Consider the following 24664-nt stretch of genomic DNA (forward strand, 5'->3'; position numbering starts at 1 on the left):
TAAAATCTCCTCATCCTGCTTCACTAGGAAGCAGGTGAGATATGGGAGATTTCTTCTGTGAGGGCGGGTGACTGCAGGGGCGTAGGGAAGTATGATTTAGGCAACAGTAAAATAGATCAGCTCACAGGCTATAACATTTTTCCCTATAACGTCTTTGTATGATCAAAATAAAGAATTGGGGCGAGATTTAATGAGGTCCAATATTGTGACTTTTGCGATATTATTGCCAAAAATGCGAGTTTTCGCACTTTTTTCAAAAAGCGCACATTTTATAGGATGTGATTTGCAGGAAAAAAAATCACACTTTTTACTGCAAATTCGCACATTCTGAAGCGGTGATTTTTAGTTACACTTGCATTCGCATCCAAATATTTTCCTATTATAAAGTATACAAATCGCAAATTTAATGGGATGCGATTTTTGGAATACGTCATTAAAACTCGTCAACAAATAGACCAGGTTCTGACAAGCGAATTTGACAGAACCATGCACAGATAATTGAGATCTGTGGATGGTTCTGTGTTAAAATATATGTAAAAGTTCAAATGATAAAATAAAATGGCGTGGGGTCTCCCCACCGGAGCATAACCAGCCACGGGCTCATTGAGCCGTACCTGATTCTAAAAATACGGGGGACAAAAAGTGTAGGGGTCCCCCATATTTCTGAAACCAGCCCCGGACTCTTGAACCTGTCCTGGTTCCAAAAATATGGGGGGACAAAAAAAACTAAGGTTCCCCCGTATTTTGGAACCAGCACCGGCTGGTGTCATGCCAAAGCTGGGGGACACTTTTTACAGAAGGTCCTCAAGCCGTACCATGCTCACCGTGGCTGGTCAGCCCTGGTTGGGGTACCTGAGGGAGTGGACTGTGGACGCTGGGCTGATACATGTAAAAGTGTAAAAAATACCATTGCTTTTTACAGGTGAACTACAAGACCTAGCAGGCCTCCCCTACATGCTGGGACTTGGCAAACCATAAGTCCCAGCTTGCGGGGCATTAATGGGCTCCCTTGGACTTGTAGTTCACCTGTAAAAAGAATGTTAAAAAACACAGAAAAGTAAAACTTTGTTATGCACACACTAATTTTACACCTGTACTCACAATCAAGGCTCCAGCATTGTCTCCATCTTTACCCTGCAGCAGCTCACCTCGCATGGACTGTGAGGTGAGCCAGCTGCCCGGAGAATCGCGCTGTCAGAGTGGTACAGAAGCTCTCAGCACTGATTGGCCATGGAGACACCTACAGCCAGTCAGGGCAGAGAGCATCTATACCGCTGTTACAACATGATTCTCCCAGCTGCTGCAGGGGAAAGACTTTTGTGTCTGTGTTTTTTTTTTACATTTATTCTACAGGTGGACTAAGTCCAAGGGGGCCCATTAATGCCCCTTGTGGTTTGCCAAGTCCCAGCATGCAGGCGAGGCCGACTGGGACTTGTAGCTCACCTGTAAAAAGCAATTAATTTTTTTACACTTTTACGTGTATCAAGCGCGGTGTCCTCAGCCCATGGAAGCCTGGGGGGGGTAAACCTTTATTGGGGGGTCCCCACTACCCCATCCAGGGCTGAACAATCACAGTGAGCATGATACGGCCAGAGGACCTTATGTAAAAAGTGTCCCCCGGCTGTGGCATGACACCGCAGGCTGTTGAAGTCCGGTGCTGGTTCCAAAATAGGGGGAGCCCGAGTTTTTTCATTCACCATGTTTTTGGAACCAGGACCGGTCCAAGAGGCTGGGGCTAATTCAGAAATATGGGGTACGTATTTTTGGAACCAAGTCCGGCTCAATGAGCCCAGAGCTGGTTATGCTCAGGAGGGGGGACCCCACGCAGTTAAAAAAAAAAAAAGGACATTACCATATCCACAAAATCGCACATTTTCATGACTAAAAATTATCGCACCATATCACATTTTTTCCCGCAAATTCGCATCTCATTAAATATGTGAATTCAGCAAAAAAAAAAATTTTTTAAAAGAAATGCACTATACACTGGTAGGGCTTATTAAGGGGCATGTAATTAGAAAAACTTAGAAAAACAGTCACAAAATCATTGTGGAGTGGTCCCAGTATGCACATAAGGAATACTACTAATACAATACTGATTAATCATGTTTGAAAGGGAAAAAAAGTGCAGGGAAAGTACTTTATTAAAAAGAATAAAAAAAAACTTTATTGCATGTTTATTTATCTGCATTCTAGGTCCTGGCTTCTTTTTGAAAACACTCAGATAAACTGATGTATTCAACATGGACAGATAAAGAAGATGGCGAATAACCCTGCTAATCTACAAAAATCTTATACATATTCTGGATTTCAATTATTATTTTTCATTAATAAGATTGTAATTACTAATAGGGTTGTCATGTGTCTGATTAAGTTGCTGTAAAACTGTATTTTATATTATCTCTATGTCAATAATATGCATAACAGTTCAGGTCCCATCCTGTTCCATAAAGAGATGTCCGCTGAAAATATGCCAACATCTCCCCCCTACATGAGTCAGTGCTGTCTCTGTGGAGTGTTGAAAGTGAAAGCCTGACTGAAGTGGGTCCAAAAAGTTGTAGGAGTTAAGAAAGTGTGTGAGGCGAGTGTAGGAAAGTCTCTCAAGTAGCTTGGAGAGGCATGGGAGCAGTAGTTAGAGAGACAGTTTGGATCAAAATGGGAGTATTTAGTGTATGTTTGAACAGGTAAGGAAAGAGAGAGGTTACGGATTTGATTTAAGTTTGGACAGGAGGCAGAGCTTTATTGACTTGTAAGGGTTTGGGATCAAAAGGAAAGGTAGTGGAGTAGGAGAAGAGTGTTAATACTTCATCCTCACTTGCGGGGTCAAATAAGAAAATTTCAAAGGGCTAAAGAAAGTAAGTGAGCAGGTCACTGGGTGGGGAAGAGCATGCCATTTTATCTTGGATTTTATTAATCTTGTCCTTGAAGATCACAGTAGGGTGCACAGCGCACCCTTTGAGGGGGTGTGTAAAACTATGCCCAAAGGGCATGTCTAGCTCCACATATGGGGTGCCTGTGCATGTGTGATGTTGCAATATATTTCTATATATGAAGAGTAACAATATATTTTGGGGAGATTTGCAAGTATTGATACTAACATTGTTATCCGCAATATGGGGTTTGCTATTACATAGATGATTAATTTGATACCTTTGCAATAAATTCCAATAAATTCCAAATGCAATTTGACCTATTGTGAATTCATCCCAAAACATCTAAATATGTTTTCAGTGTTTTAAATGTTATTTTTATTGTGAACACTGGCCTGTCTGCAACTTGTAGGCACTAGAAATATTTATTGTACAGTATGTTTAGTTTTCCATACCACTGTAGCAGTAGCCAAATCAGTATGGACACCAGATACTTTAATTAATCAAATGTGTTTAAATTATTATCCTAACACAGGGGTCCTCAAACTATTTTGCTATGGGACCCCATCAGACAATAAAAATAATTACAGGACCCCAGCAAGTTACTGCAGAAGGTCATCACATCACATGTGTAGTCAGCAGACAGCACATACATGGCAGCATTGTGGAGGCACAAAATTATGGGAGGAGTCTAAAATAACAAACAATTCAACAGATTTGTCAAACTTCTTGAATCACTGACTGAGATTAGAAAAGTTATCAACCTAATGGTCAGCAACATGGAGTCACGGCCCCATGTTGAGAAGGTCGGGACCCACTTTTGGGTCAGGACTCACAGTTTAAGAACCGCTGTCCTAACATACTCTATCTATATCTCATAAAAAAATACACAATAGTGCAGTACAGTATGGAACACCAGATACCGTATGGAACAAAAAAAGTAGACCACCTTATTGGGTACGAGTCAAGTCTAAATAATATCCTGGAAAAAGTGGTACTTATGTATTATCTGGGCTCCCATGTTAAATGCACCCCATTTTTTCATACCCCTACTATCCAACTACGCATGGAGTTGATTTTATATAGTGTGGCGAGCGCATCGAGCCACCGTGCCCGAAGCGTGGCGAGCGGACGCGGTCTCATAAGAAAAACGGGAGCCCAGATATTACATAAGTACCGAAAACGTTTTTATCTGGTGTTCCATACTGTACTGCACTATTGTGTATTTTTTTTCTCTTATATATCGTCTGGACAATCACTGAAATCCCCACGGTGACGGGACCGCCCCTTAAGAATGCACGATAAATCTACCCTAAAAAAGTAGACCACCTTAATGGGTACGAGTCCAGTCTAAACTAAATCCTGGATAAAATGTATATATCATTCCAGTGTTTTATACTGTTCTGCACTATTGTGTATTTTCTCTCTTTTTCCTTTTTTGGGTAAAACCAAGATCATAAGGAAAAGAGTGTAACCTATCCGCGCCCAGAAACTGTCAGTATCTTTTCTGTTTATACAACTAGAGGGGATGTCACACAGGCACTTTTTGTCTACCGAGCACTGACAGCAGCATTTTGGTCACGCCTCCAGGAGGCCCCATAAAATTCTTCTTACATGAAATATACAGACCCTGTTGTATACCGGGAGCAGTAGGGAGCTTTTTCAGCAGTAATTACAATACATTGACCACAGAAAGCAGATACTGATACAGTCAACTACAATTTACTGGGGATGCGGTCATTTGGTCTACTGCATTATGGTAGAAAGTCATTAGGTCGAATCCATTAGGTCGACATGCTAAAAGGTCGACATGACTCTAGGTCGACATGGGAAAAGGTCGACATGATTCTAGTTCGAAAGGTCATTAGTTCGACAGGTCATTAGTTCGACAAGGTCATTAGTTCGACATTGTCAATGTCGACATTCACAAGGTCGACATGGAGTTTTTCACTGTTTTTTGAGCCAACATGTGCCGACAGGCGGTATTTCATGCCCTACCATCCACTAGTGCGTGGTGGGAGAATAAAATAGTGTGCCGAGCGTAGCGAGGCACCGTGCCCGACGCATTGCGAGCGCAGCGAGCGATGCGAGGGGATGCAGTGCACTTTAAACTGTGTCCATGTCGACTGTGTTGACATTCAGGTAAAAAAACAGTGAAAAACCCCATGTCGACCTTGTGAATGTCGACATAGACAATGTCGAACTAATGACCTTGTCGAACTAATGACCTGTCGAACTAATGACCTTTCGACCTAGAATCATGTCGACCTTTTCCCATGTCGACCTAGAATCATGTCGACCTTTTAGCATGTCAACCTAATGGATTCGACCTAATGACTTTCTACCATAATGCAATAGACCAAATGATCCCAACCCAATTTACTGTACTAGACAACAGATACAGACATTAGGCTTGTCAGTAATTACAAAGAGGCCTAATTGATTAATTACATAAAACACTAAACAAATGATCAACCTTCCAATCTATTGCATAAACAGTAATGAGAGGCTAAGAATATGTTTTGCAACAAATTAATATACAGTTCTAGAAATAAGTAAATACAATATTTATTTGAATGTACAGAAATACACTTTGCAGACTTTTTTTCTTTTAAAAGATAAGATCACTTGTACAGTTCAAGCAACAACCAATTAATAGTAAACATCCATAAAATAAAATATAATATTATACAACAAAAAAGTTTAGAATGAAAAACAATGTTTGGACTAAAACAAACATAATCAGTAAGGTAAATGATAAGGGTCATGAAGCCAGATGCACTAAGCTTCAAAAGTGATAATCAGTGGTGACTCATACCTCATGGCAGGAGGGGGGGCTGCCACTGGCCATGATGCAAGCACCTCCCCCCCCTGCTGCCACCGCTCCTCCTCCTGGTCCCCGCCACACAGGTGCGGCGTTCCCAGCACCTGTACATAACTCTGTACTGCGCACACGGCCAGCTTCTATGGGCTGCTTCATCAACAGTCCATAGAAGGGATATGGCAGTCCCAGCGCATGTACAACACAGATGACTGGCTCGTATGCAGTACTGACATAGGTACTGCACATGTGCAATCCCCGGATTTTATGGGCTGCCGTGACTGGCAGGTTGGACTTCCAATAGGAAGTGACTGTCAGTCACAGTGAAGTCAGTGCTGTCTCGCAGACTGCATCTGGCTTCACTACAGTGGTGGATTTTACCTGGGGGCCATAGGTAAAAAGCGGCACTGGATATAATGGAGAGTGATTAAAAAAAACAACCAATCAGCTCTTGCCTGATATTTTTCAAACACAGTTTTTGACATAACAGGTAGGAGCTGATTGGTTGGCAGTTTATCACTCTCCATTTTATCACGCAAGCTTAGTGCATCTGGCCCATGGTCTTTTATGAAGCTAGAAAGATGCAATGTGGTGATGGATTTCCTACTTTAGTTTCCATCATCGCTCTATTTGCTGTAGCCCCTGTTTGTGCAGAAAGGCACAAAGCTCAGGGGAAAATTTTCTGGAGGTGCTCCTTTTAATGGGACTGTTGGAATTACAGCTCCAGATTAATAATGGGATGGTTGGAGTCTCCACCTTAAAATAGGCCAATCAGTGTAACATCATGATTATGATGACTGAATTGTTTTTGTAGATTTCTCATAACATAATGTTTTCTATTTTAAATTTTTCTATTTTGAGAAGCTTGCTGTGGGATTATAGTAGCCACCACCAAAAATTATTTGGCGCCGACTACTTTGGGTCAAACATATTTACTTTCCTTGCTGGAAGCTGTATGCTAATCTTCCTTGAACATTATTTTAAATGTGTTATTTCTGAACACAGCCACAGCCCCATTATGTGTAGATTTCGTTTTTCACTTTTGATAAAAATATCTGATGGGATTTATTTTTATTTCAACTTTTATATCACACACTTGTATCGCGAATATATCCTGATAATATCTAAGAAACCCTAGTTGCTCTTTTGCTGTTTTGTTGATGGTACTTTCAAATCCATTTTTATTATTTTAGCACAGATCTGGAGAAAGTTAATGCATTAGCTGAATATTGCAGAGATAAAAGAACAGTAACTATGTACAAATGCCAGTAGGTTGCAGTACATATCCTTGGTATATTAGTTTCTGTATTTTATTATTTAGAACCATGGACTCAGCCCTCATACTCGCAGATTCGGTTTGTGTGCCAGTGGTCTGTACCATCCAGTAAGCGTCTAAGCAGTCCAGACGCTGTAAGCATCAGACGTCCCACTCCGTGGAGCGCTGCTGACATGACCTTCAAGACCTCTCTGTTGATAAAAGTATGACACAAATATATATATATCAGAGTTCTAATAAATCAATACAGGAAAGATGTATATAACATGTGCATAAGAAGAGGTTGTCAGGCTGGTTATTGCATTTATTGGTGGATCATTTAGGGAACATTAAATCTAACAAGCTTAGTGGAAAAAATTAAAACATGACAAATAATGTAATTATCAACCAAAAGCAAAACTAGAATCCAAAAGTTTATATTAACATTTATTATCTACAAGACAATATAATGTGTTCCAAAGAAAAATGCTGTCTATTTACTGGACTCTTATATTAAGATTACCTCATAAACTAAATGGCGGGAGTGCTCCAATGTACAGTATATGGACAAAAGTATCTGACACCTGACCATTACACCAACAAGGGCTGTAATATCATTGTATTCAAATACATATACTTTGATATGGAGTTGTTCTTCCTTTGGCAGCTATAACAGCTTACGCTCTTCTACACTCTTCTAAGAAGGCTATCCAAAATTTTGGAGTATTTCTGTGGGGATTTGTGCCCATTCATTGTGTACCCAATGAGGCAGCCATGTTGGGCCCACTGCAAAGGTTACACTGTGGGAAGTGAGCCATACAAGGGCCCAATGCCGATACTGGAAAGCATATTTTTGTGTAATAGTATGGTATACTATATCCTGCATGCAATCATCCATGTGAAGCACATTCTGCCTTAAAAAGGAACCATCTGAGGCAACCAGCTGGGGTGCACTGCTTAGGTCACCTCTAGCAGGGTGTGCAATCCATGGAGGTACACATTACAGGCATATCATAGGTTGGAGTGGTGGTGCACTGCTGGGGGGAAAAACACATGATAAAAAGACCTTTAGAGGGAACCAAGCAAAGGGGGAAAGTTTGGGAACCATTATTTTTTTTAAATCATAAATGTCCTGGCCTCATGGGAGCAGTACAGGTGTAACATACATAGTAACATAGTAATTAAGGCTGAAAAAAGACGTTAGTCCTTCGAGTTCAACCTAGGTGGGTGTGAGAAAGTGGGGAGCACATTCAAGGCCACTAGAATTTTTCCTTCCGAGGCTGGCCCCTTAGCTCACCATGAAGAAAAGTCACCCATTCTGTGAGTGCATCTGGGTCTGAGTCGCTGCCCGCTGACTGCGAACATCATAGCCTGTAACCTTTCTAATACCATGTGCTGACATGTTGGGCTAGTGAGTCTAGTATCTGTGTCTTGGATGTACATTTCTAGATCAGGGTTCCATCTCCCCTATAAATATATAGCCTCTCCGTTATTGTTTCCCACCCATGCATAGATCGATCTTTGATGCCAAGAGATAGAAACACAGAGGGCTGATTAAGCCTGAAGGGGCATAAACCACTGAGGGTTCTTCACAGGTTACACAGTGCTGTTGGTCACATGTATGTTAATGAGGATGGGCACAAGGCCTATCAGAGCAGGGGGAGGGTTCTAGACAGGGTAGGAATTGATCACGAGTTATAGTGATAGACTCTCGGTCTGAAGAAGCTGGTAAGGCACAAGCTGTATCTTATACTGTCTCTCTATCATTGCTAAATCTTTCTAAAATCTTTCACCCTCTCTCACCCTTTTCTGTCCCTCTCTTTCTATCTGTGCAAGCCAGTGTAACATAGAGACAGTAAAGGTGGCCATACACACGCAGATTTATCTTCAGATCTGGCTGGTTGTAACAAAAACATGATTATGGATGAAAGCAAATCACAGTTGACCATTTGCTTGGAAATGCTGGAAACCTGACAAACTGTCACTCATCCATAACCGTGTTTTTGTTTCAACCAGCCAGATCTGAAGATAAATCTTACTAGTGTATGGGCACCTTTAGAGACCAGGTTAACACACAGACAGTCAGAGCCCAGTGTACCACACAGTCAAAGCCCAGTGTAACACACAGACAGACAGAGCCCAGTGTAACACACAGACAGCTACATAAGGCTAATTTACTGCATCTTTAATTACTGAATCTATAGTTAAAAGTACAGCAAAGCCCAGCAAATACAGATCTAATGAAATGAAAGTATGCACTGCCTAGCCAAAGTCTATGTGTGGGGTGTCTGTGAGTGAGCATGTGTGCTCATGCTGCTCAACTTTCTGTGATATTATCACTATACTATTAGTCCAGATGCCCAAACACTTACTGCTGCTGCTGCTGCTGTTACTGAGTCCTGAGCATACTGCTGGGCTAAATCTTCTGCTGGGACCTGTGTAGGTGCTTTTGCAGCAGCAATATTATTCAGCTCTCATTCAATACACAGGAGGCAGTACATGATTGCTGCCACAGGTGGCAGTGCTGAGCTCAGACATGGTCTGGACTCTGCGGATCTACATTGTACTGATGACTCATGAGCAGTGTTCCCTCTTAGCTGTGCGCATGTGCGCGTGCACACAACTAGCCGAGCGTGCGCACAGACATTACAACAGAGCGCACAAAGCAGCAGTGGTCCCCTTTTTTGCAGTTTCATACATTAAAGACATTGTGCGCTGTGATTTGAATGTTTAAATGTTTTGAATGTTTAATATAATTTTGAAGTAAAGTTAACGCAAATGCTGAACGTTGTTTTCCAGTTATATATATATGACGCACAATAATTTTAATTTCCTTCCAAAGTTGCACAGGCAATATTTATTGCCGCACACAGCCTTCGTAAAATTAGAGGGAACATTGCTCATGAGTCATGCAAATAGTTCAGTTAGTTCACTTCCTACAGATCCCTAAACTAATCTCTGACTCATACAGCCATAATGAGACTGTACAGTGCCTCTGGGCTGCCATGTGTGGCACTGCCGTGCTCAGGCACATGTATTGTGTGTATGGAGCAGAACTATAGTATGCACTGCCATGCTGCCTTCATATTAGGTCACGTGCTACACTCCCAATCATGTATGTTATATACTGTAGTTCTGTTTACTCCACAGGACAAAGAGGGATATGTATGAACCTTCATAATACATAAAGTGGAGCAGTTTCCCCTAGCAGCTGATCGGCTTAGGTCACATTTAGGCTGTGGAAGATAAATGACAGAAACTGACTGGATATTTTGCAAACTCTTTACTTTATCTCTCTCTAAAGTCAGTTACATTGGGGAAAAGGGACATGTTAAATACTGTATTTTAAAAGCAAAAAATAAGGACAGTATATTACTCTGAATTTGGGTATTTTACTTGCATATTATGGAAGTTAAAATAATAACCAAAATGGGATAAATATTGCAGAGCTAAACAATGAATAGGTCCCTATAGTGCCGATTTCGCACTGCCTAAACGTTTTTACAAAGCTGTATTTTAAGGCGGTATTCAAGACGGGTCTGAGCCTTGACATTGCAGTAGATTGCCGCTTTGAATGCCATTTGAATACCATTCACATCAATCAACCCATTTGATCCCCTCAACACGTTTCAAGGCAGAAGGCAGGGGACGGGTCTGTAGTCTGATGTTTGTTTGTTTTTTTGCTAAATACCGTTCTCACTGCATAAAAAATTGCCCTAAAACGTGTAGGACCGTTTTGAAATATCGGTTATCTTTCACCGGTAAATCAACTCTGGCACTTTCCGTTTGCCTTAAACGTGTTTAACTTGTGAAACAACGGCAATATACCGTTTTACAAGTGCAGTGTGAAGGGGGTATAAGGGTGCTGTATAATTTACTGCTTCTAAAATAGGTTTAATAAATCTAACAAGAATATTACTCCTCCAATGAGCTAGTATTAGAAATCCCTGCTCTGCGTGTAATAATGTAGTCTGGTTCATCTAGTTCTAATCACTCCTCTCAGTCTCTGATGGAATAATGAGCCGGACGGACTGCCGTATGTATGCTCGAGTGTAGGTCGTCCAGAATATAAGCCTAAGCACCTAAGTCTACATCAAAAACTGGGAAAGCTTATTGACTCGAGTGGGACCCTCACTTGAGTATAAGCCGAGACGGGCATTTTCAGCATTAAAAAATGTTCTCAAAAAGTGAGCTTATACTCGAGTATATATATATATATATATGGTAGTCTTCTGAGCTAATCTTTTGGGTGAACTAGATCATAATGAAATAGTCACAAAATTAACTAGATTTCCCATCACTAAGGGGTAGGCCGCGGCAATGGCGCCAGGACCTCCTGGCAGCCTGGGGGGTCGGGCAGAGCTAGTGCCCATGGCGCAACTACCCCGGGGTGCGGCAGGGCCGCCTGGATGATACCACTGCCCAGTCCCCGCCATTGCAGACACCGGGTGTGCGGGAGGTGCAGCATCCTGGCGTAATGGTCAACGCCATTACGTCCCTCAGTGCAGCGCTAAAGGGGGGTCTAGGGTAGTTCCCGAAAATACTTCCCCTCTGTTGGCTGACACGGTGTAGGTCCCCTGCCACCTACTTCCTGTAAGGGAGTACAGCAGTTTATGGCCCTTCTGAATTCCTTCATGGACCACATGTCTGGGCTTTCCCCTACTGGGGCTCTGCCAGCTCCCAACCGTGACATTTTGCCTGCCCCTGCTGAGCTGCCTGGGGTTACAGCCTCTTCACAGGTGGCGCCCGTAATTGTGTCCCCAACATGTGCCGTGGCACGGGAGCTCAGGTCGTTTGCCACTTAGGCCTCGCAGGGCGGGCCAGCTCCTCCTCTGGCGGTTGTTCCTGGAACCTCGGCTGTCGGGACCCCTGGCATGTCCACAGAGGTGAGCCTCATGCCGGCGGTAGGCACTTCAGGTGATTAGCCTGAAATGGAGGGGCTAGCTATGCGGGCTATCGTGCCCAGGACACTGTGGTGCTATCAGGAAGGATGGCACGAGGGGGAACAGTTTAGGCTGTCTGCCCCTCATGCAGGTAAGACACCTGGTGCGGCTATGGTGGCCTTTGTCTGGAGTTTGTACTCCTTGGGGTGTTGTCTCTGCATGGTAGGGCGGACCCGTCCTGGTCCTTTCTGGTGTCCAGTGCATTGCGTGGATGGCTGCGCGCCTCGCCGGCACTCCCAGACTGCAGGCGACCAATTGATTTGACATTGCTCCCAGCCTTGCTGGGTGCCCTGAGGGACATTTGCTGGCCTGACTATGAGGTCCTGTTGTTCCGAATGGCGTATGCAATGGCTTATCATGGTGCCTTCAGGTTTGGGGAGCTGGTGGCGCCGTCAAAGCGAATGCCCTCACCACTGACCGTGGATGACCTGGTGGTCCATGTGGATTCGGTGCTATGTCACCTGCGCCGTTCCAAGACTAGCCAGGCTGGTAGGGGGCGGTGGCTGTCTTTGCTCCCATGTGCGGTGGAAGGGGTGTGCCCCATGGCGTTGGTTACGGCCTTCGCGCAGGTGCACCCAGACCTACCTGGTGCATGGCTGATGCATGATGATGGGTCACCGCTCACCAAGTATCAGTTTTGCCACGGATTGGGACGGGCGCTGGAGGCCACGGGTCTCGATCCAAAGGAATTTGGGTTGCATTTCTTTCGGATTGGGGCTGCTACCTCGGCGGCTGCGGAGGGCTGCTCCGATTCAGAGATTCAGTCTCTGGGTCGATGGCGCTCGGCAGCATTCCGTAGGTACATTCGGCCGACTTTATCTATCACTGCTCACCATGGTCGACTGGACGCATAAGCGCTCGCCAACTTCCAGTGGGGGCCTTGAGGTGTGTTTTCGCATCCGCCCGGGGGCACAATTTGGCTTCAATTACAATCTGACATGGCGTATCTGTTAGTTTACTCCGGGCGGTGTGTTTTGTGTCTCAAGAGCTGGTCGGCCACGGTTTTCTCTTCCCTCTCTCTCTCTAACCTGGTTGGTGTGTGAGTGCTTGTTGCAATTGGGTCTCCTGCTAACTAACCTCTTGTGTGCATATTTTAATTCGACGGAACGTTAAGTCCGGGTGGATGTTGGGCCATTCCTTTGTGTACTGGGCCTTGCAGGCGGATCTTGCCTCTGATGTATGCATGTTCCCACAAGCTGGGGAGGTTAGGTGGCTAGGAGTACGGGGCATGAGGTGGTGTGCGCTGCAGGCTCAGCTGATGCGGGCTGTGAAGTAGTTTGGGGTCCCGGAGGTCGTTATATTCCACTTAGGCGGGAATGACCTTGGGCGAGGATCCGCTCTGGAGCTGCGCTCCGTGATTATCCGGGACCTCCACATCATTGCCCAATTTTTGCCATCTTGTGTGTTAGTGTGGTCCTCCATGATCTCAAGGAGAGTTTGGAGGAACGCTAGATTGTGCCCCCGCCTGGAGCGTTCACATAAGAAGGTGAACGCTGCGGTTGAGAGAAACCTGCTAGTTAACGGCGGGGGTGTCATTCGCCATGACGCCATCGACTTCCAGCGTCCAGAGCTGTACAGGAGCGATGGCGTTCAGTTGAGCACAGAGGGCGTGGCTCTGTTTTTAGGCGACATTTTTATCTTCAAGGTGCTGAGCGTTATTAGTGGTGGCGGTGGCTGCGGCCTAGGGCCTGGCTGTGGCGGTAAAGAACGGTCATTCTTTAAGAACTCTGTGTGTGTGTAGGTAGTGGGGTGCACTCTCCCTCGACATCGATTGTCATGGGCCATGCTTTTGTCCGGGGGGTGGCCGTCACCGCCAGGCCGGGTGGCTGACCAGGGAGAGTGATCACCAGAGATGTATGTATGCATAGTGATCTTTAACCGCACCTTTCCCATGGTGACCTTTCTTTAGTGCCGCCACCATTTTATAGTCATAGTTTTAGTTGTCAAAATAAATTTGACATTCTTTTGAAACGCCAGCACTTTGTGTCCGTGTCTTATTTTAGGTTAAGTTATTTAAGTTTAGAGTTAAGGTTGTGTTTTGGTTTGTCAACAGACAAGGTGTAAACCGGGAGGATACCCGATGGTGAGTTTAAGAAACACAGAGGGCTGATTAAGCCTGAAGGGGCATAAACCACTGAGGGTTCTTCACAGGTTACACAGTGCTGTTGGCCACATGTATGTTAATGAGGATGGGCACAAGGCCTATCAGAGCAGGGGGAGGGTTCTAGACAGGGTAGGAATTGATCACGAGTTATAGTGATAGACTCTGTCTGAAGAAGCCCCACCCACCCTGCCCTCTTTCTCTTCTTCTCCGGCGGCGGTAAAGAACGGTCATTCTTTAAGAACTCTGTGTGTGTGTAGGTAGTGGGGTGCACTCTCCCTCGACATCGATTGTCATGGGCCATGCTTTTGTCCGGGGGGGTGGCCGTCACCACCAGGCCGGGTGGCTGACCAGGGAGAGTGATCACCAGCGATGTATGTATGCATAGTGATCTTTAACCCCACCTTTCCTATAGTGACCTTCTTTAGTGCCGCCACCATTTTATAGTCATAGTTTTAGTTGTCAAAATAAATTTGACATTCTTTTGAAACGCCAGCACTTTGTGTCCGTGTCTTATTTTAGGTTAAGTTATTTATGTTTAGAGTTAAGGTTGTGTTTAGGTTTGTCAACAGACAAGGTGTAAACCGGGAGGATACCCGATGGTGAGTTTATGACAACTATGACCCATCATTTTTGTAAATAATAGCCTGGCCTCTCCTATGACCTTCTTCTCACACTCAATCAAGTCTGATTTGGAAAACTCCTCCAACCCTACTCCATTAAGGCGGTGGGGCTCGATGGAGACCGGCGGGGACCGATGGGAAGCTCAGTCAGAAGGGGACGCGCCGATCTGACCGCCAGTCGCCCACTAGAGGAGGCCAGCTCCATCTGTATGTTTCTTAATTGATCTCTTACCTGAGCACTTTCTTTGGTCCCAAGCACTGGAAATCACAGCTCATCGAATACAAGCCATAGAAAGTTGCTTTTATATTCAGACTGCCGAACAGGTCACGTGGGTTTAGCTTATATATGTCAAAGGTGATTCGTGCAATATCCCGGCTGTTCTTCGGTTTCTCTTGCTGCAAGGAGTAAGAAAGGACTCCCTACAATAAAGAGAAAATAATAAAAATATTAAAAGTGATCCACATTGGTACTGATATTAATACATAAATCCAACAATGGGCCAACTGTAATAAGGTGTGAGAATCAGAAAGTGAGGGATTTTGGGAGAGTTTCCCATTGTTTTTAAAGCAGCAATCATTTACACTAAAAAAAAGGTTGATTTTGCCACCTAATTGATTGCCGCTTTTTTTTTTTTTAGGGAAAACTCTCCCAAAATCTCTCACTTTCTGATTCACACACCCTTTTACATTTGGCCCAACATTCTATGGATGCATATTCAAATAATTAAAAGAAAGTATAGAAACTTAAACAATTAACTCTAGTTTTTAAAACCACAGTCACCTTGATTGGGTTCCACTTCTGTCCACGTTCTAAGACCATGATCACTGATCCATCCACGAGCGTGTCAAAAAACTCTTCTGTATCCAGGAGTGTCCCATCCTCCTCCAGTACTAAACTCACAATACCAGATAGAAAAAGAACATCCATAGCCTGGCAAGGTAAAACAAAAAGGGGAAAAGTATTGCTAATAATAATATAATAATAGTTATTAATGTAACTTTTAATAACCACTGTGCTATACTTTCTCCATTCACAATAACAGCACTTAATTAGCTCTTTTCAGCATCTAGGGGTATATGATCTGGACCTACTACATGCATGAATAACACTTGAATTGCTCCATCAGGTGCCATCTGAATCCCACCGTTGTGCAAAACACCTGAATACCCCCCCATAGAGGGGAGGAACAGCGGTAGCCTTTTATTAAATAGGAAAAGATTCCCTTAACAAATGTATCCATCCGCTTTCTTACCTTCCTTTTGTTTGTATCCCATGTTAATAATAGTCACAGCATGCCGGTACATCATTTTGGAATAATGGGCTCCATTATAGTGAAGGCTTTATCAGCGTGTTTGCATTTCCTCTGCATATTCTGATTTAAAGCATACTGGCAGTTATATCGGCTTTTGGTAAAAAAATCTAAACTAGTGTGAATGTCTGGCTGACTGATGTTAGCGAGGTCCCCTTCAAGACGCAACCCCTTTAGCTCCCACAAAGTGGTAATCGAATGGGGCCTACGCATGTAGCTATGTGTATAGAAGAATGTTCTGAGCGATGCTAGATCGCTCAGCACACAGCGCTGCACAGCATTGTGCTGAGCGATCTGTCAGGACAAGTGTTCTCTGGTAAGAACACTGGCCCAGACCGACTAATAACCAGCATGCAGGTTATTAATTGCTGGGAGATACAGTAGTAACGTGCAGGGCTGCGCATAGTTACCACTACGGCCCCTACACACACATCGATGCAGGGCCATTTCTAAGCAATGTAGTCAAGGTAAGTAAAATAGATCAGAAAATGTCTGTATATCGCTTAGTGTATAGGCCCCATAAGATAACTGCTGTTTGTCACTGTATCGCTCTCACCATCAAGAGATGGCAAGAGAGTTCCTTCAGCAAAGCCTTCCGGGCACCTGGTGAATAGATCAGGCATGACAGCCAGGATGCACATGACACAGAAGCCTGTCGCTGGCATCATGAGAGTGGAGGACACCGCTGAGGAGGAGGATGTTCCTGGACCTCTTCGGTGAGGTTATTTATGTTGAATACCAATGGCAAATGCATTAGTATCACTGCGATTCTAAACTAAATATGACACTGGTAAGAAGATCCACTTGTAAATGGGGCGCTATATATTTTCTGCAAACTGCTGCACAATCTCTAAATGTTATATTGAAAAAATGCTAATAAATAAATAATAATAGTATAGGATTCTGCAACGTTCGCTAAAATAATACTCTATCTAGCATTGTCTTTAATAATTTGATAGGCAGAGGTTACTTATGGGGCCTAAACACATAGCGATTTTTAGCCATTTTCTTAGTGATTTGACTAGTATGCTTAGAAAACGACCCTACATCGCTGTTTGCGTAAGGGCCAGCGATAATGGTGCGTGGCCCCGCGCAACGTTATCGCCGGTAGAATGAATAAGGAGCAGGGATCATAGATATCATCATCGTCAGTGTTCTTTCACCGGAGAACACTGGAGATGACAGCTCCCTCAGCACACAGCGCTAAACATCATTCTGTGTGTGTGTGTGTGTGTGTGTGTGCTGAGCAGTGCTGTGTGCTGAGCGATCTGAGCGAACTAGCATATGTGTGTATGCCCCATTAGTCCCAGATTTCAGTTAAACCTGGAAATAATGCCTTTATAACTTCATATGTAGGTAGGAAAACATGGACCAAGCTGGACTTATATCATCCAGTCAAGAAGTTCACAATACAGATAGTGTATTCAGTTTAATACCAGATGCCAGTAAAGATAACACTGGGATCTGAGAACTATGGTCTGAGGGTGACCATCAACAGCTGGGAACCTATTCCCATATAAATACTAATAGGAGAGGAATGAGACAGTCAACAGCCCTTCGGTGCAAGATATTTGATCTAAACCAGACATAATTGGTTTGACAGTAAACCGCCACATACATAAACATATAATTCACAGATGAGTTCATTTTGACTGCGACACATCCCATAACCTTCCTCATTAATCTATTTGCATAACCTAAGGCCTTTTAGAAAACGGGGTTGAAAGTAAAACTGATAAATTGGAGGTTAAATCCCAAATTATCTCCTCTGAGGCAAAAGGAAATGTGAGATTTTACATAAAACAGTACATGGAAGACTTTAGAATCAAGACTTCCCAATTCCCTCTTTATAGATGGAACCAATTACTTTTTTCTCAACAGATTCCTTAGGGGCAGATTTATAAAAGCTCGGTGAGAGATAAAGTGGAGAATGGTAAAGTAATAACCAGGTGTAACTGCTATTTTCTGGGTGTGTTTGAAAAATAACAGGAGCAAATTGGTTGTACTTTATCATTCTCGACTTTATCTCGCTCCAACATTTGATCAATCTCCCCCCCTTAACCATATAGAATAGGCAAACCATTCCATGGGTGGGGATTTTACCTCTTCTATTACATCAGGATATTTATTAAACTACTATGTCACATAGACCTTAAACAACTCCAAAAAATATATGTGGATGAAAGTGGTGCCATCTTTAGAGGAAATAATTGGCGATAGGTACAATATTTGAATGTATTGCCAAGGCTGGGCACCATTGGTGTAAAATATGGATTTGTTATGTGCCATGTACCTCTGGTAGCCATAACAAAGCCCAGTGTTAACTTGATCTGATACATCAGTGTTACTATAATGATAGGTTACCTCAGTGCTACTATAATGATAGGTTACCTCAGTGTTACTATAATGATCAGATACCTCAGTGCTACTATAATTATAGGTTACCTTAGTGTTACTATAATGATAGGCTACCTCAGTGTCACTATAATTATTGGATGCTTCATTGTTACTATAATGATCAGATACCTCAGTGTCACTATAATGATCAGATACCTCATTGTTACTATAATGATATGCTACCTCAGTGTTACTATAGCGATAGGCTAACTCACTGTCACTATAACAATAAGCTACCTCGGTGTCACTATAACGATAGGCTCCCTCAGTGTTACTATAATTATAGGCTACCTCAGAGTTACTATAACGATAGGCTACCTCAGTGTTACTGTAATGATAGGCTACCTCAGTGTTAATATAACTATAGGCTACTATAACAATAGGCTACCTCAGTGTTACTGTAATGATAGGCTACCTCAGTGTTACTATAATGATAGGCTACCTCCGTGTTACTATAATGATAGGCTACCTCAGTGTTACTATAATGATAGGCTACCTCCGTGTTACTATAACAATAGGCTACCTCAATGTTACTGTAATGATTGGCTACCTCAGTGTTACTGTAATGATAGGCTACCTCAGTGTTAATATAACTATAGGCTACTATAACAATAGGCTACCTCAGTGTTACTGTAATGATAGGCTACCTCAGTGTTACTATAATGATAGGCTACCTCCGTGTTACTATAATGATAGGCTACCTCAGTGTTACTATAATGATAGGCTACCTCCGTGTTACTATAACATTAGGCTACCTCAATGTTACTGTAATGATAGGCTACCTCAGTGTTACTGTAATGATAGGCTACCTCAGTGTTACTGTCATGATAGGCATAGGTGCCAATTTATGTTTTTGCTGGTGGGTGCTCAAGCCAAAAATATAGAGGAGTGGCTTCATGGGGAAGGGGTGTGGCCACAAAATAATACCAATTTATATTACGGAGCACAGTTGTCTCCAATATTAAAATTATGGCAACAGAGTTCCACATACATAAATGCCCCCACAGTGCAGGTACTCCGCGGACAGAATACACTCTTCCCGGCATACTGTTTCCCAGGTGGCGGGTCCGGCGATGTGGGTGCTGCAGCCGCAAATTAGCAAGTTAATATGGCGACCCAGCAACGGGATTCGGGTCCGTGGGTGCTCACCAATGCTTGGGCCCTTGAGCACCCACAGAATCGGCACCTATGATGATAGGCTACCTCAGTGTTACTGTAATGATAGGCTACCTCAGTATTACTATAACGATAGCCTACCTCAGTGTAACTATAGCGATAGGCTACCTTTTTATGGTTCTCATCAATGCCACTCCCCACCATGATAAATGAAAAATTATCTACCTACTATAGTTTGAGTCAGGTTCCTTGTTAGGAACTTTGGGTCAGATGTATTAAGCTTTAACAAGAGATAAATCCAAGTGTGGTAAGGGGCCTTATTCGCTATATCGCTACGGTGGGACCGTAAACGGGCGGATCAGGGTTTTTTTTCATCTGCGAATACGTAGCTTTCGCAATGCGCAGGTGCGGCGACCTCACACCGCTCACGGACAGGTCTCTCCGTGCGAAAAAACCTGTCGGCAAGAGTACGGACATTGTGGGCGGCATGGGGGTGTTTTTAGGGGAGAGGCCGGAATAATGAGGGAAACTGGGCATAAACATGGGCGTACACGGGGGTGTGCACCAAAAATGTACGGTGCTACAACCGCTCAATCGGCGAACGCACCGTGCATTTTGGGCCAAAAACAGGCGGATGCCAAAGATAGCTCCAGACCACCCCTAGAGATACCATATGAGAGCGGACGCCTGGGTCTGCTAATTAATGCTGATTACTACACCTGAATGTAATAAGCAATGCTGCAGCCTATTAAGTGAAAACCATTATTTCACTACCTGCAAGCCACACACAGCCCTCGAACACATTGGAAGCATATCTTTCTACACTTCTCTACATGTAAAGGTTGGTTTAATTTTAGGTAACATTCATTCTGCTTATATATGGCAAGGTAGTTAGTTTATAACCATCTACACCCATTCAGTAAGTGTTTTTATATACTTTAAAAAGCAGGACACTCAATTTACAGAAGTCGACATGTTTCAACTTTTTCACTGTAACACAAACATACCAGTTTTTTATTAGGAAAAATACACATAAACCACATCTAAGAGCAACAAGGATGTTTTTGGACTCAATTTCTACTTGCAATGTGGCGTACGCTCAGATATACGCAAGATGTCGGTGGGGATACCTGTCCGTATACGGTGGCGTACGCTCAAGTGTACACCACTCCCCTTTGTCGGTGTTTGTGACCGTCCGTGTGCGGATGTTTTGTGGGCGGACTTACGCTCACCGTCCGCGTATGGGAAATGTACGGTGAAACGGACCGTACGTACGTTGCACCGACCTAACCAGAATAAGGCCCAAGGAGAGATAATCGTCCAGCCAATCACCTGCTAACTACCATGTTACAGTCTGTGTTTGAAAAAAGTCAGTAAGGAGCTGATTGTCTGGACGTTTATCTCTCCTTATCACCCTTGCATATATCTCTTCTTAAGGCTTAATACATCTGCCCCTTTAATAGGCATAGGATCAAGAAATATCTTTAAATGTTTTTTATTTTTACGGCTGTTAGTCATGATGGAATAACTTTGGAATGTAACTTTGTGCTATAATACTTCCATTTTAATGTTTTTTTTTAGTAACTATCCTAAAGCTTCAGCACATTTGAAGCTTTCCCTGTGGCTAGCTGTGAGTGTAAGCAGCTCCCATGTGGTATACAATATGTAGCTGTCTGCTTCTGCTCAAAACTTATTAACAAGGTATTGATATTCTGTAAGAGTATAGACCTCAATGCATGAGGGTTTTCCCAAGGGGTTGGGATCATTAGGTCTACAACAACTAGGTCTACAAGCATTGGGCGACACAACTAGGTCGACATGGGTTAAGGTCGACATGGGTCAAGGTCGACATGGATCAAGGTCGACATGGATCAAGGTCGACGTGACATTAGGTCGACACACGCATTAGGTCGACAGTCAAAAGGTCGACATGGGGTTTTCCACTGTTTTTTTTTACCTGAATGTCGACACAGTCGACATGCGCACAGTTTGAAGTGCACCGCATCTGCTCGCAATGCTTCGGGCATGGTGCCTCGCTACGCTCGGCACACTATTTTATTCTACCACCACGCCCTAGTGGATGGTAGGGCATGAAATACCACCTGTCGGCACATATTGGCTCAAAAAAACCAATGTCAACCTTTTGGCTGTCGACCTAGCCCATGTTGACCTAATGCTTGTTTCAACCTAATGTCATGTCGACCTAGATTCATGTCGACCTTGACCCATGTTGACCTTAACCCATGTTGACCTAGTGGTGTTGACCCAATGCTTGTCGACCTAGTTGTTGTAGACCTAATGACCGTATCCCTTCCCAGGTGATAGGTTACAAAATAAACACCTACAATTTTACAAATAAAGAAGGTAAAAATTACTTATTTTATTAGTATAATTTTATTTCATGTAAAGTACATGATTTTAAATGTTCCGTTAAAAACTATACAATCAATAAGTATATGAATTTCCCATTTTGTTTTGACAGTTCTCACAGGAATCAGATTATTTTTGTATGGAGATTTGCATGCTATATTTTATCAAATAACCATAGTTTCTATTCACATATGTAAATGGCAATGAGGATATGGGATCATCACACACACAATATTTGGAAAATGTACCGTCACCCGCTTCAATCCCAATAATTATATGTTTACTGAACTTGGTGATAATGGTCATTTCTTTTTTCCCTACTTTCTTCAACTTTCTACTAACTTCATCAAATATAAATTTCTAAAGCCCAGGGACTGTAACTGAATCAGACAATACATTTTTAGAACAATAGAATTTGCAAGAATAAATATTTCAAGGACAAATATTTGAAAAATGCAGTCAGTGGAATTTAGAGACCGATAGTGCTAACTAAGAGAACACATTAAGGGGGGGTACACACCAGAACGATTAGGGCTCAATTCCATCAATCTGAATCCAATTCCGACCGATTGGATGCAGATTGTATGTAGATTGGGCATGTTTACATGCAATTCCGATCCAATTCCAATCCAATGCGCGTCCCCGCTGTCGTTTGGTCGTTTTACAGATCCTACCTGCTGCAGATAGGATCTGTAAAAGATCCATTCAACTGGATACAGACTCAGATCGGATTGGGATCAGATTGGATGCAGATCGTTAGCAGAATGTTAGCAGATTGTGTGCTCCAACAGATCGTGCGACCATCACACAATCTGCTAACAATCTACTAACAATCAGGACCGTTCTGGTGTGTACGGGGCCTTAGAGCCACATAATCTACTATGGTAAAGGTATGACTGACATACAAGGTCTAGGTTGACATGGTCAAAAGGTCGCCACAAGCAATAGGCTGAAATGGCAAAGGTTGACACAAAAAGGTCAGTTTTTCACAATTTTTTTCTTCTTTTTCTTGGGGGGATTTTTTCATGCGTTACCATCAACGTGGACTCCAATTGGGAATGGAATAGTGTGCTGAGTACAGGAAAGCACCTGGTCTGAACACGGCAAATGAAGTGAGCATACAATAGGACATGGTACCATAATTAGGGGTCCATATGCTCAGGTGTCGAAACTGAGACCAGAAAAACATGAAAAACTAACGATGACCTTTTTATCTGTCGACCTTTCCTGTGTCCACATTTTACTTGTGTAAACCTTTTTTCAATGTTTACCCTGTGCGTGTCAACTTTTTGGGGTTGACCCATTCACTGTCGACCTACATATTGTCTGCGAGCTATACCACCCCCATCAATTAGCAACTTTTCTAAAAAATAATAATAATAATAATAAGGTTAATGTCTGATTTCGCATAGAATTTTCGGTACTTGTGGAGTATCACGGCTCCCACGATGTGCATCATATGCTAAAAAATCGCATCGCATGCGATGCGGTCGCATACGATTTTGCACTAAAATGCATCCAAATGCATGGAAATGTGTTGCAAACATGTTAAATGCCCCCAAATGTCATTTTTCAGAGTGTACCACCCCCACTATCAACGCCAACCCGAAGCGTGGCGAGCGCAGCGTGGCGAGCGCAGCGTGCCCGCGAGGGGCGGCGGTACGCGTCCTACGACCTTTTCATACCCCCACTATGCACGTCGGCGTGGAGTTGAGAATAGAAAGTGTGGCGAGCGTAGCCCGAAGCGTGGCGAGGGGACGCGGATACCTTCACAGGTATCCGCGTCCCCTCGCGGGCTTCACAGATGTCCGCGTCCCCTCGCGGGGCTCGCTAAGCTTTGGGCTCGGTGGCTCGCTGCGCTCGCCACACTTTCTATTATCAACTCCACGCCGACGTGGATAGTGGGGGTATGAAAAGGTCGTAGGACGCGTACCGCCGCCCCTCGCGGGCTCGCTGCGCTCGTCACGCTTCGGGTTGGCGTTGATAGTGGGGGTGGTACACTCTGAAAAATGACATTTGGGGGCATTTAACATGTTTACAACACATTTCCATGCATTTGGATGCATTTCAGTGCAAAAATTTGATTGCATGCGATGCGATTGCATGCGATTTTTGCTAAAAAACATATGACATGCGATGGGAGCCGTGATATTCCACAAGTGCCGAATTTTCATCTACAACAATATAAAAATCCGACAGATCAGACATTTCTAGAATAGCCTTACCTTTGCTAAGAGTTCTCTAAGGGACCCAGCAGTAATTCCTTTACGTACGCTGCGATCATGGCTACAAACACGGAAGGGCCTCTGTGGCGGAGCAGAGGCCGTTTTCACTCGCCGGGTTATCTCTGAGCCCACAGACGAAAAAGACCTGCAATATACCAAAGCAGTGGCCATTATTAAACAAGGGTTCCATGGTGCGTAGCCACGGACACTGACAAGCCAGCTGAGCAACTGTGAATCATTATACACAATCATACATTCTAATCATATAACTACAAACCTGACTAAAGCCCCAGCACCAAGGTTTGATATAAACTCCATATGGATCCACTGAGAAGAGACAAGTCCCTGCTTCGTTGTGATCTAATGATTTCTAAGCTGACTAATGTGGACTATGAAACCTTCCAGCAGACAAGCACATGAGCAAAGTTCAAGAGAATGAGTCTGGATTGCAACACTATTATAAGAGCCAGAAGCAGTGACGGCACAGAAATGTTTGTAACATTGGTATCTATGCACACAGGATTTTCACCCCTTTAAAAAATACAACAGCATTATGGAAGAGGAAAGCATAGAGAGGATCAAGGCATTTTGAAGTAAACAACACTAATGAGAAGAAATTCCAGGATATTCCTT

The 24664-nt window shown here is 43.4% G+C and overlaps 1 protein-coding gene across 1 annotated transcript; it reads right to left on the bottom strand.

The window, feature by feature from the left end:
- Positions 1-5413: 5413 nt before the first annotated feature.
- CIDEB (cell death inducing DFFA like effector b) lies at positions 5414-24442 on the bottom strand. Its single transcript, XM_083172266.1, has 5 exons — positions 24309-24442; positions 24032-24176; positions 15395-15544; positions 14846-15033; positions 5414-7158 (listed from the first exon to the last, which is right to left on the bottom strand). The coding sequence occupies exons 1-5, from the start codon at positions 24347-24349 to the stop codon at positions 7023-7025; spliced, it is 660 nt and encodes a 219-aa protein (XP_083028392.1). The 5' UTR covers positions 24350-24442; the 3' UTR covers positions 5414-7022.
- Between the last annotated feature and the right edge of the window lie 222 nt (positions 24443-24664).

The sequence above is a fragment of the Crinia signifera genome, chromosome 2 (genome assembly GCF_055691185.1).
Source record: "Crinia signifera chromosome 2, ASM5569118v1, whole genome shotgun sequence".
Lineage (NCBI taxonomy): Eukaryota > Metazoa > Chordata > Amphibia > Anura > Myobatrachidae > Crinia > Crinia signifera.